Raw genomic sequence first — 18,016 nt, 5'->3', positions numbered from 1 at the left:
AGATCCAGCAGGCTGAAACAAACTCTTCTTTTAAATAATTCCCGAAAGACAGACATATAAGACAGACAGTTGTCATAGATGCTATTCTTCATCTTCATCATTTATTTTTATCAGCCTTCTTTTAAACTAATCCTAATCCATTTGCTTGGAGGCAAGTCCCATTGATTTTAATGGAAATGACTTCCAAGTAAGCATGCTTATTATGGTATCCTAGTGCTTTTAATACAAGAGAAAAAACATCACCAGCTGGGGAAGTCAATATAGTCACAACAGGGTGTACCATTAATATCACTTCCTACTTACTCTCTGTCGTATTTGATAAAGGTTCTTTGTTAATATATCTCGTATATTATCCATCTCGCCAGGAGAAAAAGGACTTATGTTTTCTTCTTCATGTTCACTGTTGTAAGGTAAAACAAAATACAGGGATAAATATGTAATAACTTCTTATAGTATGAACTGCTCAATTTCCCCTTTGAAGATAAAGTAGCATTTTAGAGGCGAAAAACACATTCCCATTAGTTCTCACATTTCTTTAACAAAAATACCAGCTGATCCAACTCTAGGAAGGTGCTAACATTTGTGCATTTTCAAAGCAAGTAAGTAGTCAAAATTCTTGTGAAAGCTTTCATCTTCCTGAAGAGGATAATGCCACAGGTAAATGTAAACAGAATGCCATATTTTACTTCAAATTAATTGTGGATAAAGGTGTCAGTAGGTTATTTCATTTTGTTTTGTTTGGCACATTTCTATACTGCTCCTTATGTAAATCTCTTGGTGGTTCACAATCTAAAGACACAACAATTAAAACATTAACACAATTCAAAATACAGATAAAAACTTACAACTTTAAAACTATAAATTAAAAGCCTGATAAAACAGCTATGTGTTCAGGATTAAAGACTGTTTAGTTAATCATCTGTTTTTAACAGATTAATTTAACCAATTTGTTTATTTCAATAACTCTGTATGTCATCAAAGACTCAGTATAAGTGCCTTTTTGAGATACTGGACAAAATTACAATTTAATAAACAAAAGCTTATGCTCACTGTAAGATGGAAGGACTATCTCTAATTTTTTCCCCCTCTTTCCCATATTTCAGTAATATACCAGAAGCACAGCAGCCTACAAACATTAAAAAACATGCCCTTGTATCTCCAATCCACCAGTTAAACCAAACACTTTGATTGATTACTGGTCAATTCAAGTGATTAAGGCTACAATCCAAAACATACTCACTGATATCCTGACTAAATTTATCAAATGAAGGCCTATTGACTTTTAGCCATCTTTTAGACTGCTCCCTGAGTAGTCCTGCTCAATAAGTTAGCCTGGATGTCTAACTAGAAAGAAAACCCCAATGAATATAATAGGACCTACTTCCAAGTAAAAATGCACACTTGCAGCCTGAAATACTATAAACAAAGTTTTGTATACAATAATGGAATGTAAACTTCAAAACAAATGCTCAGTTTCAAACTAAATGCAAGTCAAATCTGCAGCAAAATATAATGCTGACAATGGCATTGGTGGTAATGGCAATGGCACTTCTCCATACAACATAGAAGATATGAAAAACCTTGCAGGATCAGGTTCAAGGCTATCTAGTCCAGAATCCTGTTTCTCACAGTGGCTCAGCAGATGCTTCTGGAAAGCCCACAGGAAATAGATGAAGGCATACCCCCTCTCCTGCTGTTGATACCCTGCATCTGGTATTCAGAGCCATCCCATCTCTGAACCTGGAGGTAGCCTATAGCTATAAAGACTAGCAGCCATTGATCAACATCCTCCATGAATTTGTCTAAAGATAAAGTTGCGACCACAGAGCCCTGTGGTTTTCTTTGGTAGAATACAGGAGGGGTTTACCATTGCTTCCTCCCATGCATTTTGAGATGATGCCTTTCAGCACCTTCCTATATCACTGCTGCCTGATATAGGTGTTTCCCATATTCTGGGAAACATTCCAGTGGGGATTCAAACCAGCAACCTCTTGCTCGCTAAGAAAGTCATTTCCCCACTTTGCTTGTCTAAGTCCCGTTTAAAGTCATTCAGTCTGGTCCCTTCTACTGACCTGATAGAAGCTAGAGATGGTACTGTGCTTATCATCCCACTCTCTACCATCTCAATGGCATGCTTTATTTCAAGCTTCTTGTACAGAGAAACTATACTTGATTTGGGCTGGTTTTCCCGAATCAGAAGTTTCCGCAGGTACTTCTTATCCAATTTTATAAACCTGTATAAGAAGTAAAGGCAACACTACTGATTAGTTTATGTTGTAAATACTGATGAACTAACTCATTCATACATTGAGCAATAGAGCCACACAAAGTAATATTTTATTTAATTATCAGCAGTTGCCACTGGCTCGTCTGGTGGCCACTCAGGAATGGGCCTTCTCTGCTGCTGCCCCAAGGCTTTGGAATGCGCTCCCTAGTGAAATAAGAGCCTCCCTATCTCTGACAACTTTAAAAAAGTCTTTAAAGACACATCTGTTTACCCAGGCTTTTAATTAATATTGTTTTAATGGTTTTAATGCTGTTTTAAAATATTCTTTTAAAATTTTTAAATTCTTGTAATGTGTTAAATTTTTCATTTTGGTCTTAACTAATGTTTTTAATTTACAAGAATTAATTTTAAGAATCTAACAGATGCAAAGGAAAGAGGTGGGCTTACCTTGCCAGACTTAAGGTTATATTTTGATGCTGTTTGTTTGACATGGTTAAAAGAATGGATAACGCTAAGAAACCCTAGAATTCTTGATTTGGAAGGATTTGACAGAAGGTTTGGATGGCATGTGTATTTGTGGTATGAAAAAAGTAAAATACATAAAGATTTTTTGAACCACTATGTGAGAAGGAGTTTAATGAGGGTGTGGTTAAAATACAAAAATTGGTTTGAACCTAAAACTCCATTATGGGTATCTCCGATTGAAGCCTTATCACGTAAAGAAGTAAATATGCAAATGTGTTGGGGGTACCTATAGGGATTTGTTACATTTTCAGGAAAAGGATTGTAAGTTAAAAAGCTTAACTGAAATACAAGATTTGGTTAGTGATTGGTTTCACTATTATCAGTTAAATGAGATGTATAAGAAAGACCTTAAAGTCGGATTTGAGGACCAGACTTCAAATGTTGAGAAGGAATTATGTCAAAATGATGAAAAATTAGTTTCTAAAATGTATAAACTGTTGCTTTTGGAGGAGACAAGAGAGGAAGTGGTTAAAACGACTATGATAAAGTGGGCTCAAGATGTGGGGCGTAATATAGAAATGGCAGCCTGGGAAAAGTTATGGAAAAATGATTTAAAATTTACTGCATGTTATGCTATAAAAGAAAACTATTATAAAATGATGTATAGATGGTATCTGACACCAAAAAAATTGGCATTCATGTATAAAAAATTTTCAAACAAATGCTGGAAGTGTGGACATTTTGAAGGCACATTCTTTCATATGTGGTGGACCTGTGGGAAGGCTAAAGCCTATTGGGATATGATATATAATGAATTAAAGAAAATATTTAAAATGACATTTCCTAAGAAGCCAGAATCCTTCCTGCTGGGAATAACACAAGGGGCAATTTCTACAACTAATTTAACATTTTTTATGTATGCCTCTACGGTGGCTAGAATTATATATGCACAGAAATGGAAGACCAGTAAACTGCCTTCAAAAGAAGACTGGCTGATAAAAATTTTGGAATATGCGGAGATGGCAAAACTTACAGCACTATTAAGAGATCAAAACTTGGAATGTTTTAAAGAAGATTGGAAACCATTTTTGTTGTATCTAAAGAATTATTTTCCTACTATGGACTTGACAGCAGGGTTTGAAATTTAGTAAAAATCGCAGGTTGGTTAGATTAATTATGTTTGTAAGGGTTTGAATTTATGTTTTGAATTATTATTATAGCAAGGGTAAATTTTATAGTAGATTATTCACGAAGAGATGTGAGCGGGAAGTTCACCTTTTTTGTGTGTATTTGTAATGAATGATAATATTACGGTTGTTAAAATTAATAAAAATTGAATTTGGAAAAAAAACACTAATGTTTTACTTTGTTTTTATTCTGTTGTAAACTGCCCAGAGACGTAAGTTTTGGGTGGTATAAAAATGTTTTAATAAATAATAAATAAATAAACAAACAAATGTAAGCATAATTCTGAGAACTAAGGAAGCCTTTGACTTTGTTCCAAAAGAGATTCAATGCTGTACTTACTTATCTCTCCAAAAGTTGTGACCCCAGTGTCCACACACATCTTCAATGCCAGCCTTCACATGATCAAAGAACTACAATATAGAAACAGATTCACTGTTTGCTTTTGTATAGGCCAGTTTGTTTGCTCCTACATGTGGCTTTCATAAGAACCGAATCAGCACTAGCTCATTACCTTTCACTACTAGAGGTGAGAAGCAACGTGCCATCCTGTCTCCCTTGCCACCCCCTGGGCCCGAGTGAGTGCTGAACCACCCTGTCTCACCAGCCCTCGCCAGCCCAACCCCAACCCCAACTCACTGGCCCCTTCCTCCTCATAAGAAGCTCCCATCTACTGAGCTCATCTAGCTTAGTACTGTCTACTCTGACAGGCAGTAACTCTCCAGGGCATCATATAGGATTTCCCACCCAGCCCTTCCTGGAGATTTGGGGGACTGAACCTGGGGCCTTCTGCATGATTTCTTTTCCGTACTTTGTCAGGCCAGGCAGCAGCAGCAGCTTCGCCTCCACCCGCCTCAGTCCCTCTTTGTCGCTACTGTGCTGCTCTTGCACCAGCTCTGTCACTCTTCCATTGTCTTCATCTGCCCCATCTCTGGAGAAAACAACAAGACAAGCAAGCTTGGTGCTGGTGGGGAGAGACAGTGGGAGAGCTGGTGCTGCAGCAGCACAGTGGCAATGTGGAGAGGCCGGTGGTTGAAACTGCTGCTGTCTGGCCAGCCTGCAACACCAGGAGCAACATCAGGGCTAGTGAGGGAGGTGAGGTGGAGAGCAAGGGGGCAGGGCCAGCATTGGCACTCAATCAGTGGAGCTCAGTTTCTTCCCTTCCCCCTCCCCGCCGACTAACCCATGGTCATTTGCGCAGACCACAGAGCACTAGCCATTACCTTCAAAGGGAGGTCCATGTGCACTCTTGTAAACCAAGAGCAGGTTGAGAGGGAAGACAGAGGGCCCTGTTGAGGACAGTCTCCTCCCACACACACAGCTGTGCCAGCAGTAGGACTGATGGGGGGTGTACTTGCATAATGGCAAAATTAAACTGCATTAACATTCATTCATGTGAAGATATTGTTGAGTAGGTTTTTAAATGAGCCTCCTAAATCACCACACACAACCTGGTGTCTCTAGACACTAGACAAGAACTACAGACGTAGAATGTGAAAAGGCTATTCAAAAAGTCTGAAATATACTGAAATATACTGTAATGAACAATTCATTAGTTCTTTAAATAAGCAGTCAGCTTACACAACAAAATACTGTACTCTGTTAGATGCTGTACTTGATGTACTATCTGCTATTATGCAAGAAATCATCAGCTTAAAAAACCCATGTCAATGTGTTTCCCAGTAGCACATCATGTCACCAAACCTTCACACGTACCCGACAGTAAATTTCCTCACTGACAGCTGGATGCTTTTTATTTGACCTTTTAACGTCAAGAAATTCCACCAATGGGCGAATTGTTATCCCCTGGACAGAAAAAACAGAAACAAGCATGAAAATCACGTCAGCCCAGAATCCCTTTCCATTGTGTCATTCTTCTATTCTGCAGGTGAATAAAGCATGAAGGTCATAATTAGCATGAATGCCTGTTTAGTAGTAGTATTACTTTGAAACTACAGTTGAGTTGCCTCACATAACAAATACAACAAAATATCCCAAAATGCACCTGTCAATATTTTGTCCAGATAATATGGAAATTAAAGATCTGTTTTACTTTATATGAAGAAGGTATTTGTTTGAGCGTTGTTAATGTTCAGAATTTAACTGCTGCGGCTGCCCCTCCTGCTGCTGCTGCTATGGCTTAAGCCATGTATTATAAGTCTTTTCTTTAGAAAGATTTGATTGTAATTTATTTTCTGTTACTTATTTGTTATTGTGACAATATTTTCTTATTTTAATGTTGTGAACTGGCCTGAATATTCCAATAGAAAAGAGATGTAAAAAGCAACAACGGTCATCTATCTCAGATGGCTAGAGCAGGATGCTTCAAATCCGGACATGGTGCAGGGAGATACCACAGATTAGCTAGGACAATGGCTGACATACCGCACAATGCTCCATGTTCCTTTTAATGAAACCTGTGTGCAGTTGTGCAAGGACACTCTTGGGCAACATGCAAGAATTGCACAAATGCAGCTGAGCAATGGATGGCCACTGGAAATAATGGCTGTCCACCACACAACTGCATTTATGCAATTCTTGCATTTTGCACAAGAGCACTCTTGTGCAACTGCACACAGGTTTCATTAGAAGTAGCATGGAACATTGCACAGTATGTCAGCCAGTGCTTTCTGGTCTCTGTCCACCCCTCCTCTATGTGACTTGATTCAGCGGCTCATGCAGCTGGAGAGAAAGCAAGTGAAGTGGTTAGGGCAATGTTTCTCACATTTTAGCCCACCTTCATCTGTCACCTCATTCACTCAGGGATTGTGCTCATTCTACTACAGTTGGGAACAGTTTGTCCAAGCCACCCTGCACACCCAGTTTAAGTACTACTTCAAGTAATTTTTAAATTGTGTGAGGAACAGTTTGATAACCAATCCCTGCAGTTATGAGGCTGCAAGACAGGATAATGGAAGGGGGAGTGGTGGGACATGTGTGGTCACATTCCACATCACATGATGGGCAGTCAGACGTGTCATCTGATCCAGCCCAATGTGAGCTCACTTAGATACAGATGATGAGTATGAAGACTAACTAAGGTGTTAAGCCAAGGGGTTCTCAAAATAGGTAAGTAGATTCTGAGGAAGGATAGAAAGGCATAGAGAGAGTTAAGGAAGAGAGTATGGCCAACTATATCAGAGACTTTTAGATTTAGCATAAACAAGGGTCAGGTTTTAACTAGCATAAAAACAAGGTATGGTCTTTGGGAACCACTATAATTTTAAACAAACTAAGTCAGCAGTCAACAAAAATTTAAGAATGTGGCATTGAATTTACATTTACTTTCAATAACCTTAAATACTACTACTACTGCTGCTACTACTACTACTACTACTAGGTCAGAGGCGTAACTAGGGAAAACGGCGCCCGGGGCAAGCACTGAAATGGCGCCCCCGCCCCCCCCCCAACATACTACATTATACTTAGGTTTTTCCTCACAAGCGCCCGCCGCCGCCGCCAAGCCAGGCCACTGACTGGCCGTCAGGCACCAGCAAAGCAATGGGGGGGCACGGGCGGCGCGTAAGGGACCGCTCGTGGGGGAGGGGGCGCCAACGCGCTCCCTTGACTGCTGCAGCGCTGCTGCACTGAGCAGGAAACATTTGTATTAAAAAAAATTAAAAAAAATTTTTTTTGTCATGGTGGCGCCCCCCACGTGACCAGAAAAGATGGCGCCCGGGGCACGTGCCCCCCTGCCCCCCCTATAGTTATGCCTCTGTACTAGGTTGGTCTCTGGGTCATCTCGAAGAGACCATATTACCTCCTGTATTGAAAGAGCTACACTGGCTGCTGATAAGTTTCCGGGCAAAATACAAGGTGCTCGTTAAAACCTATAAAGCCCTAAACAGCTTGGGCCCTGGGTATTTAAGAGAATGCCTTCTTTGTCATGAACCCCACCGCCTTTTGAGATCATCAGGAGAGGTCCATCTGCAGTTGCCACCAGCTCATCTGGTGGCTACTTGGGGACGGGGCTTCTCAGTGGCTGCCCTGATGCTTTGGAACACACTCCCTGCTGAAATAAGAACCTCCCCATCTCTGACAATTTTTTAAAAAAATCTTTAAAGACACATTTGTTCACCCAGGCTTTTAATTAAATACCGTTTTAATAGTTTTAACATCCTTTTAAAATATTGTTTTAAGGTTTTAAATTGTTGTAATGTTTTAGCTTTTTGTTGTCATTTATTTTAACCAATGTTTTAATTTCTTTGTTGTCATTTATCTGTTTTAACTAATGTTTTAACTTTTTGGTTTTTGTTGTAAACCGCCCAGAGGTGCAAGTTTGGGGCGGTATAAAAATATGTTACATACATACATACATACATACAACAGATATTTATATACCACTCTTCAACGAAATTCTCAAAGCGGTTTACATAGAAAAATAAATAATACATAAATAAGATGGCTCCCTGTCCCCAAAGGGCTCACAATCTATAAAGAAACATAAGACAGACACCAGCAACAGCCACGGGAGGGATGCTGTGCTGCTGGGGCTCGACAGGGCCAGTTGCTCTCCCTCGGCTAAATCTTAGAGAATCACCACTTTAAAAGGTGCCTCTTTGCTCAAAATAGCAGGGGTGCAAGAGGTCACTCTGTTACACTTCTAGGAAGTCTGTAGTAGCTCTGAATGCTTAGCCCCTGTATTTTACCCACTAGGATATTCTGACAAATGAAAGAGCCCCTGGATAATTACTGGATAATCCAAACTATTGTCCAAGTTTACCTTCATTTTACAATTCATTTGACAATCAGCTTGTGAAGCTAGAAGCAAAGCTTTGTTCACTAACTCAGAATATTATTTACACAGTTCTGTGTATGTCCTTGTGTAAAGTATTCCCTCCACAGAGCTCCTTCATTAGAGGAATAAGATATGATCACACATGAGATTAGAGGACAACAGGAGTCATTATTTGGTTCATTTTGCCTGGTAGAAATGAATCTACTTATTACATTTAACAGCTCACATATTTCTTTTTGCATGAAAACTTTAGCACTGCAACCTGGATGCCTTGCTGTAGGTTTCAATGCAAATAACGTGTAGTCCCATCCTACAAGAAATCAATAGGAATATTCTTACCTGAATGAAGACAGTAAAGAATATCACCACAATAGCAGCAGTAATGAAAAGCTTCTTTCTGGGAAACACAGCAGAAGGAAGCAGAAAAACAAGAGAAAAGCATATGGCTCCTCGGAGGCCTCCATAAGCAATAATAAATTGGTCCTTAAATGTTATAGGAATTGTCCGGAATACGTTAATAATCTGAGTCAATACAAAAACACCTAAGGAAAACGGAAGAAATGCATACACAGTTTTGAATTCAACTAAATCTTGATCATAATCAAAGCCTTAAATTATGGCAGTTCCTCCTAAATTAAAAGCTTCAAAAAGAGAGAGCAAAGGCTTTTCATTTTGCATCCTGTTGTACAGAGGTACATAAGGCAGGGCTTGACAATTCCCAGGCACCAGCTTTCCATGGTGCCTGGAAATTTAAACATGGCACCTGAGCCAGGTGATGGATGGATGTAACCAGGAGGAAGATAAACAAGGAATGTGGGATGGGTTGCTCCTCTCTCCTCCTGGTTGCAACTGTACATCATTTTGCACACATGAAAGGCTATTCTGAGGCAACAAAGCTACTTGCCCCATTAATGAAAAAGGGGAGGCAGGGTTAAATTTATAGATTAAGGACTGGTCCGCTTTAATGCTTCTAATAACCTCTCAAGAATCATTACAGTCTTCAAAATCAAGCACACGTCGTTCTGTCAAGTAGCTTTTACGTCCCTATTGAGATTTATTAATTTCTTTTTCAAAATAACAATTTCATGAGAGATAAGCATATTTCATTGCAAAGTATGTTGAAGTACAATCTAGAATATCTAAGTATTCTTACCAAGGGCACGCCAGATCAAACAAAACAGGAGCGTGAAACAAACAAAGGCCCAGTTCCATTCATGGTTTTTTCCAACTGTGGACACTCCCATGAATATAAAGATAAGGGTCTCGCTGACACTGCTCAGCATCTTCATGAAGTACTTTATTGTGGTGTAGGACTTCTGAGAAACATTCTCCTCCACATATTTATTCATAGTCATGGCACATGCTGTAATCCTGCAAGATAAAATGATCTTTAATTCATTTTCTTTATATTTTCTCTGAAATCATAAGACTCTGATCCTAAACACATAGACTGAGATCTCGGGGAATTGCCAAGTTACTTCTGACCAAAGCTGCATATTCCTACTGAAATTCTCACTTCAACAACCCAATTGCTATATTGTATAACCAATGGTTGAAAACTGGAGGGCTTCAAAAACTATTTGGGTAATTTGGTGGCATGCGGTTAACTGCAGTAAATGGAAGGAAAAGCTCAGTGTATGTGCATCCCAATTCTTCGCATATCTATGAAGAAATAGGTTCTACTGAGTTCAGCTGGGCTACTCTCAGGTAAGTACAGGATTACAGCCTTAGTTGAGCCTAAGGGCTGGGGTCATTACATACAAGTATCACATAGATTTCAATTAGACTAGGAGATTTGCATGCACAGCAGGGCTTGTTTTCACTTTTCCTGAACAGCAAGTCTCTTGAATTACATCACACCCTATCACAAACTACTATTTAAACTGGAGGATGTTTAAAAAATTGTTTACAGTGCAGTGTCTTTGGCCGCAGTGCATGAACTTGAGATGTTGCTTCATTCTTAACTGTTGCAGGCAGTCTTAATTTGTATTTACTTGTCTAAAACAGGAAGTGTTTATTCTTCAAGCAAATGTTCTCACTTGCCTTTGTGGTACTGGAAAGACATTGCATGCCGCTCTGCTGAGCCTGCATACCAGGTGGCTGCTATAATTAACTGCTCCCCCCCCCTTTTTTTTGTTATTCAGCACAGTCATGCTTTCACCTTTCACAAGATGCCATTTCGTGACAGAGAATGATCTGCAAATAGTATGTCTTGTGTGGGTGGTACTGCCATGCTTCCAGTTTTAATTTTGCACTCTGGGTGTTTTCCATGAACTTACACCTATCAAATGTCTTGCCAACTAAGCACAGACTCATACATGAAAAAGCAATTTCAAACATCACACAGCAGCCAACCCAGGCTTGCCACCAAGTGTCATCTCTATGGGAAGCCTGACTCCTGACAACCCTACCCGCATGATAAATGTGTTTTTAAAATTTGTGTTGCTCACACTTACATGTTGCATTTTTAGATGTACAATAATCTTAGATAGACACAGAAAATCCCTTGCCTGGTGGAAAGTGCTTCCACTTGGCCATGGAAGGGGGGAATTCTGCAGTTTCCACTGATTCACACCTCCAGCTGCAGTTCCCTCTATGCCACATCCCATGTCATTGCATGGCTTTTCAGGAGTGCAAATGATTGCAGTAGGAAGGAGGAGGCAGAACATGCCTGATGACGCATGAGCAAAACTTCACTCCTGGTTCTCTGGAAGACACCAAACAATGTATGAAGTGGCTCACAGCAGCAAGTAGAGGCTGCTCCACTGGAAACACAGTGATGTAGCCTACTAGGTTGTTCCAAGAACTTTCACCTCACCACTAACTCCCCTCACACATTTTCAGAAGTTCACAGGTTGTAACTGAATACTGAAAACCAATCAGAACTATGGGCTTCAGTGGCTATTACAGGACCATTGGGTTATGCAGGTATTCCAGCTCCTAGATAAGCTTGCAATTTGCCTATGATAGCACTCATCAGTTGTGACATAACATGGTGCAGCAGAACAGTGGATCATCCCCATATTGGCTTAAATGGCTTGCACTATATTTAAGATAATTAAAAGCATCAAATATCTCCAAGGAGATGGTAGTGCTCACTCATAATTTCTGTGTTGTGTTGAGATGAAAAAAGGTACTTAGAAAAACAAAACAGAATTAGGCATGCTTAAGCTCATTAGTTTCAATCATCTTAAAAACACCTAAACACATTCACTTATCTAACATCTTTAAACCAGGAAAGGAAATAAAAGTCCAATGACAATATAAACTGATTTGCATCATATACCTACCAGTAGTGCAAGTCACCCTGCACAAACAAGGCAGTTTCTGTCTACTGCCTGGAAAAAACTAGATCACTGGATAAGGTCATCAAGTTTCCTTGACCTACTACTAAACTTTACAAAAGTTTCAACTTATCGAAACCCACACTCCAGAGTAGAGTTCAGGGAGGTAAACTACGGGTCCCTTCTCACCTTCAATAGTTTGTTTCCAGAATTTGGACATGTGTCCAAGGAAACAGAAGGTGAAGGGACATCCGGTTTCCTGTTACGTCTGAATTAGGCGTCTGTTGGTTAAGACAGACTCTAAACTGTGGTTAAGAGATTATAGCAAGTCATAGGAATTTGTTTCACCACCTTAACTGCGGTTAAGAGCTATATCTGTTAATCACTGTTAAATTTAAAAACAAGTTCCTAACAACCCATATTTCAAAGCAACTGTGTTAGTATATCTAGAAAAACACACCATCTTCCACCTCTGGATTTCATACAATTATCAATGAATTGCCTGCTTCACCTATACATATGTAATGGAAAGTTAAGCACACGTATATCATTTAATCACCCTGATTATGGGTATGACAGGGTGATTTAAAAGTGGAAATATGTAATAAATGGAAAGGAATAAGTAATGTGTTAAGTGATCTTGAGTAAACAGTCCTAGGTATTCACACAGCTCCTTTCTACTTTACCTATTTCGCATTGCACTGAGAGGCTGGGTTACAAAGAATCTAGTATTTAAAAAAGAGGAGGAGGAGGAGGAGGAGGAGAGGGATTTTTAAAAAGCCCATTATTTAAAAAGTAAAAAATAGTGATAATTTTGTTTTTGTTATGGGCTACAATCCTGCTCTATATTAGAATGCTTAAGTCCCATTGACTTCAAGTGGATAGAACGATCTGGGGTGTTCAGGACTACACTTGCTGAAAACAAGTGACGTGGGCACTAAAATATTCTGTAGCTTTTGTATATTTGACTGAGAAATTGTGAGCTATGCAGAATATAGAGCATCATCTTTCTTCCTATGTGAAGAAGAAATATGGATTGGCATCAGAAATTCAGAGACCACTGGGTGCATATTTCCCTGCAGATATTTGCGTTAGAATATTTGCCTTTATGAAACAGTTTCTCCACCAAATGACCGAGAAAATGACTGCATATCATGAAAAGAATTCTTAATAGTTTCGAAGCTCTTTAAGGGCTGCTCCTCAGTACATCTGAAGCCAAACAAGGCAGACCACCCTTTGGAACTGTGCAGAGGCAGCCAGCCACTCCCTGCACTGCCAGCACTGCATGAATCTGTGGGGGCGAGAGGGCTCCTTTGCTGAAAGCAGAACCTCATACTGTTTCTGCAATGGCTGGGATGGGGAATGCTGAGATGCACTCAGCAGGGAGTAAGCGGGGAATGCTGAGAGACACAGTCCCTCCCATTAAGCACTATAGGGAAACCACTTGAAAAGATGACCCCAGCCAACGCTCCCCGCACACACCACATGCTACTCCAACCATTGATCTGCTTCCCATAAAACAGCCCTCTACACTGGGAGAACAGTCCCATGGAGCAGGGACGGGCATGCAAGAAGTAGCTGCCTCCACATTGGTCCAAAGGTAGGGTGTGCATTCAGTTTGGGAGGCACCAAAGAAGAATCCTACTAATCATATATCCCAGAGGGGTGGCCATGTTAGTTTCTAACTGTAACCACAGTAATGATTCCTGTGACATCTCAAAGACTAACAGATTTATTGTGGCATAATCTTCCCTGGACTAGAGCCCACTTCAACAGACAAATCAAGTGTTATAAGTGTTGACACTTTAATTAGAAATGGGAGGAAATAAGAAACCCCACAAATGCTACTAACAGAAGCCATGAGAAGAGATGGGACGTTTCAGACTTGGCTTAAACTGGATTAATATGTTATTTTATTTAGATTCATATCTAATAATGAGATATCATAATGTAATTTTTCACTTTTGCAGTTTATGCATATTTATGCTTAGTTTTAGAAATTAAATCCCATTACTCAATGAATGTTGCTCTAAATTTCTGTGGGTTATCAAAAAAAAAAGTTAGTTCCTTGAAAGTAATGGGACTTAAAATTAGACATGTAACCAACTTGCCCCATTGATTTTAATGGTACTTAGACTAGATTTATTTGGACACAACTTTATGTTGCTATTTTTGTAATATAAAATAAAACTGATTTCCAGTATTAATGTAAGGTGTTCAGTAGTGGCTCGTCCTAATGGGCTGGGGTGGTAGCAGGGTGCAAATGAGGCACAGCTTCCTCTGATTCCAGCAACTCTGGTTGTGCCTCTTTCTCCCATCTCACTCGGCCCCAGCGTTAACAAAAGCCTTGCTGCCTCCAGGCTGGCCATTCATCAGGTATAGCTGTGCAGGCTGGTTAATCATTGAACTGTACAGGCTGGTTAATCATTGAGTAGCCTGCACAGCTCTACCTGACGAATGGCCAGCCTGTAGGGACGTGCAAACCGGTTCGAAAATGAGCCAGTTCGAATTCAAACCAGGGTGGTTTAATGGTTCGAATTCAAAGCGAACCAGCGATCAGGTTCGAGCTGCAGGTTCGAATTTGAACCAAACTGGGGGATGGTTCAATTCAAACTGGATTGAACTGGTTTGAACCTCAAAAAGTGGGTGGGATGGTATCTGGCACCCATGGGTACCTACCACCCAAACCCCAAAGCAATCGAACATTTGTACGATTTTTAATGAATTTTTGAAATTTATTTATATTTTTTTATCATAGGGTATAATGGGACTCGAACCAGCCCATATACCCTATTGTGGAGCACCTAGGGGCACAAAATTGGGGTGCATGGTAGGCACCCAGGGGTGACTACCACCCACAAAACCCCAAGGCAATTGGACACTCCTCTGATTATTGGTGAATTTTAAAAGTATTTTTGAATTCCTCATAGGGAATAATGAGGATTGCAGCAAATGTATAGCTTCACGTCAGGGGCAAAGGGGTGGCATAGAGCAGGGTGTGGTGGGTGGTAGTGCCCAAGGGGGGGGCAAGGAAGCTATCAGAATTATTTGAAAGGAATTGGGCAAAGGGCTGATTTTTAAATGATTTTTGAAGTTTATGTGTCTTTAAGGTTAGCAATGAGAGTGGATTCATGGTTTGTCATTGAAAATCTTATATGCTACCAAAGAATCTACACTCAGAACACTTCAGAAACAACAAAACCCAGTACCTCATGGGTTAGCAACCCATGGGGGTGGTTAGCACCTTCTGTGCACTACACCACCACTCACTCTGGGCCACCCCAGCACCCCACAAGTGGCTTTAAGGTTTTTCTCCACAGGAAAGAATGGAGGTTTCAGCAGCCCCATAACTGCATTTGGGGGGTGCTGGGGTGGCCTAGAGTGAGGGTGCCAACCACCCATGGGGTAGTGGGTTTTGTTGTTTCTGAAGTGTTCTTGGGTTTGGGTCCCATTATACCCCATGAGAAAAATAATTTAAAATATTTCAAGTATTCATAAAAAAAATCATAGGGGTGTCCAAATGCTTCAGGGTTTGGGTGGTTGTTGGCACCCATGGGTGCTCCACAATAGGGAATAATGGGCTGGTTCGAGTCCCATTATACCCTATGAGAAAAAAATAAAAATTTCAAAAAATTCATAAAAAATCGTACGAGTGTCCGATTGCTTTGGGGTTTGGGTGGTAGAAACCCATGGGTGCTAACTACCACCCCACCCACTTTTGGAGGTTCAAATTCAAACCTAACCAGAGGGGAGTTCGAGCAAAGCCAAAACCGAACCACCCCCTCCTGGTTCGAACCCGGTTCGAATTTGAACCGAACCGGGCAAACCGGTTTTATGCACATCCCTACCAGCCTGTAGGCAACATGACTCTTGTTCATGACAGGGCAGAATGGGAGAGAGAGGTGCAACTGGAGCTGCCAGAATCAGAGGCAGCTGCATCTCATTTTGCACCCCCCACCAGTCATTAGGAGGGGAGGTGCCGACTCTAAAAGAAATTTTAACAGCTTCCCTTCCTTCTCCCCAACACCTATTATAGTAGCAGTCTCTTAGGGCAACTTAAAAACTAACAATTTTAATTGTTTGTGGGACACAGCCCAGTCTGTCAAATTGCCTGCTTCACACTTGGAGTGGTCACTAAGTACCTTGAGTATACTTTGAGCCCTTTCTCACGACCAGTGAGAAAGGGCAATAGGGTTATCAGGGAGGAAGCCCTGAACATCTTACCTCCCTGCAGATAAGAAGTCTCCTTTCCTTGGACGGGTGGATCACCCACCCAGATGAGCACCAGCTGCTGCTACACTGCCCCCAGGTTTGCCGCAGCAGCGGTACACACTCACATGCAAAACCGGGCTAGGGTTCCTTAGCCCAGTTTTGCATCTGCGTGTGAATAGCCTCTTTGAGAAGAAAATACATGTGTATTTCCATTGTTGTGGAACCAGAAGGCTACAAGGATGCTGTGGCCTTTGCCCAGTTGCTCAAGCAGTGTCTCCACATTTTTGTCAACAGCAGCATCCTCGTAGCCTTCTGGTTTTGGAACAGTGGTGCCACAATGCGCACCATCTCTGTAACATGTTTGTTACATATGTTTGGTTTGGAGTGTAAGATGGCATTGAGGCTGTTCTCATGACCAGCCTAACCCTGGCTGGGCTGCCCCAAGCAGGATTAGGCTAGTCGTGAGAAGTGGGTTGCATGCAGCTCAAGGGGGCATAGAGTGCCCGCCTGATGGGGAAATCTTCAATGCAACATGCATGTTGTGTGTTGCATTGAGGGATGCCTGGAGGCCAGAACAACAAATTCCAACCCAGAATCCCTCCGCCCTGCTCCATGCTTCATGGAGCTGCACAGGAGGTGCACTGAGGATAGACAGTTTGGGAGAAGATAGAAGAAGAACAGCCTCCCCCCGGCACCCTCCCAGTCTGCCCGGAACAATCGTGTGAATCACCCCATTGTGTTTCCATATTATATTTGTTGTTTTATTTTTGCTGGTCTAAGACCGTAATAAAGCATTCATTCATTGATTCATTCATTGATTCATTCATTGATATTTTGTCAGTCAGTTAAATTAAAACATTTTATTAAACATTCTACATTTTAAAAAATGTAACATCCCCCCCCGCCCCAGGATGAAAAAACAGGTGTGGGAGATTTATTGGAGAGGGGGGCGTGGGGGAACCTGAAATAGACAAAACAGCAACTATTGTTCTTAGTTTATTAAAACTGTCTACTCCAGAAGCCAGTGCAGGATGGGCCGCTATGCATATAGAAAGTGCAGAACTGTCTTCATCAATTTGTAATAGAGAAGAAACACTTAAACAGTCATCCTTGGTAAGATGAAGTGACTAAGTACACAGTTTTCATCTGTGAAATGTTACATCTAATGTGTAACATTAGATTAGATAACCTTAGATTGCATAGATAAGGATTGGTCACAAATGAATGTACTCCAGCAAGGTTCACTCTAAAAACCCATCTTCAGAGTGGATGGGTAAAGCAATCTGGAAAGTTATTTTGAAGTAATATCCTTTCAGGTAAACCCACTGATATATGTAAATTGATTTGGAGAAAAACCTAAGAAGGCATTCTTTATTATCAGTTATGGCTCAGCAAGCCTACAGAATTAAAAACGGGTACCTCTGACTATTCACAACTCATATTAGTCAAAGTAAGAGCAGATGTCAAAGTTTCTACTTACATTTGTGATATTCTTAGTACAGTATATTTTACCAGATACTTACGACATAATGCCTGAGAGATGAAACATTTCAGCTGTTATGTATGACAGGTAACTGTATAAGAAGACAAATAGTGGCTCAATCACTCGGATCGTATGAGTGTAACGAGTAGTGAAAGCTGCTACAAATCCCAAGATGATTCCTATCAAAACTCCACCAATTCCAACCACGAAGAAATTAGCAATTCCAGCAAATATGTCAATGGCCTCAATTGTACGCATTTGGCAGAAAGACTTGAACAAGTTGTACAGGACCTAGAAAGAGAGGGGGGAACTTTTAATAGCCCTCTTCAAATAACCTAAGTAATCAATAGGAGTAAAAAGTTATTTGGTTTTAGCAGGATTATAACCATGATATTTATTAAATTTAATATTTTTTCAGAATA

General features: G+C 40.6%; 1 protein-coding gene across 1 annotated transcript in view; it reads right to left on the bottom strand.

Annotated features, from left to right (window-relative positions):
• SLC9A2 (solute carrier family 9 member A2) overlaps positions 1 to 18,016 on the bottom strand; it is a 52,994-nt gene that overhangs the window by 11,992 nt on the left and 22,986 nt on the right. The window contains exons 3-9 of the mRNA XM_053308041.1: positions 17,635 to 17,885; positions 9,769 to 9,986; positions 8,955 to 9,157; positions 5,594 to 5,683; positions 4,220 to 4,290; positions 2,073 to 2,234; positions 304 to 400 (exon numbers count right to left, since the gene is read on the bottom strand). Of these exons, the coding sequence (XP_053164016.1) occupies positions 304 to 400; positions 2,073 to 2,234; positions 4,220 to 4,290; positions 5,594 to 5,683; positions 8,955 to 9,157; positions 9,769 to 9,986; positions 17,635 to 17,885 (1,092 nt within the window). The remainder of the gene's footprint in view (positions 1 to 303; positions 401 to 2,072; positions 2,235 to 4,219; positions 4,291 to 5,593; positions 5,684 to 8,954; positions 9,158 to 9,768; positions 9,987 to 17,634; positions 17,886 to 18,016) is intronic.

The sequence above is a fragment of the Hemicordylus capensis genome, chromosome 3 (genome assembly GCF_027244095.1).
Source record: "Hemicordylus capensis ecotype Gifberg chromosome 3, rHemCap1.1.pri, whole genome shotgun sequence".
NCBI classification, from domain to species: Eukaryota; Metazoa; Chordata; class Lepidosauria; order Squamata; family Cordylidae; genus Hemicordylus; species Hemicordylus capensis.
This window is presented reverse-complemented; position numbering and strand designations above follow the sequence as displayed.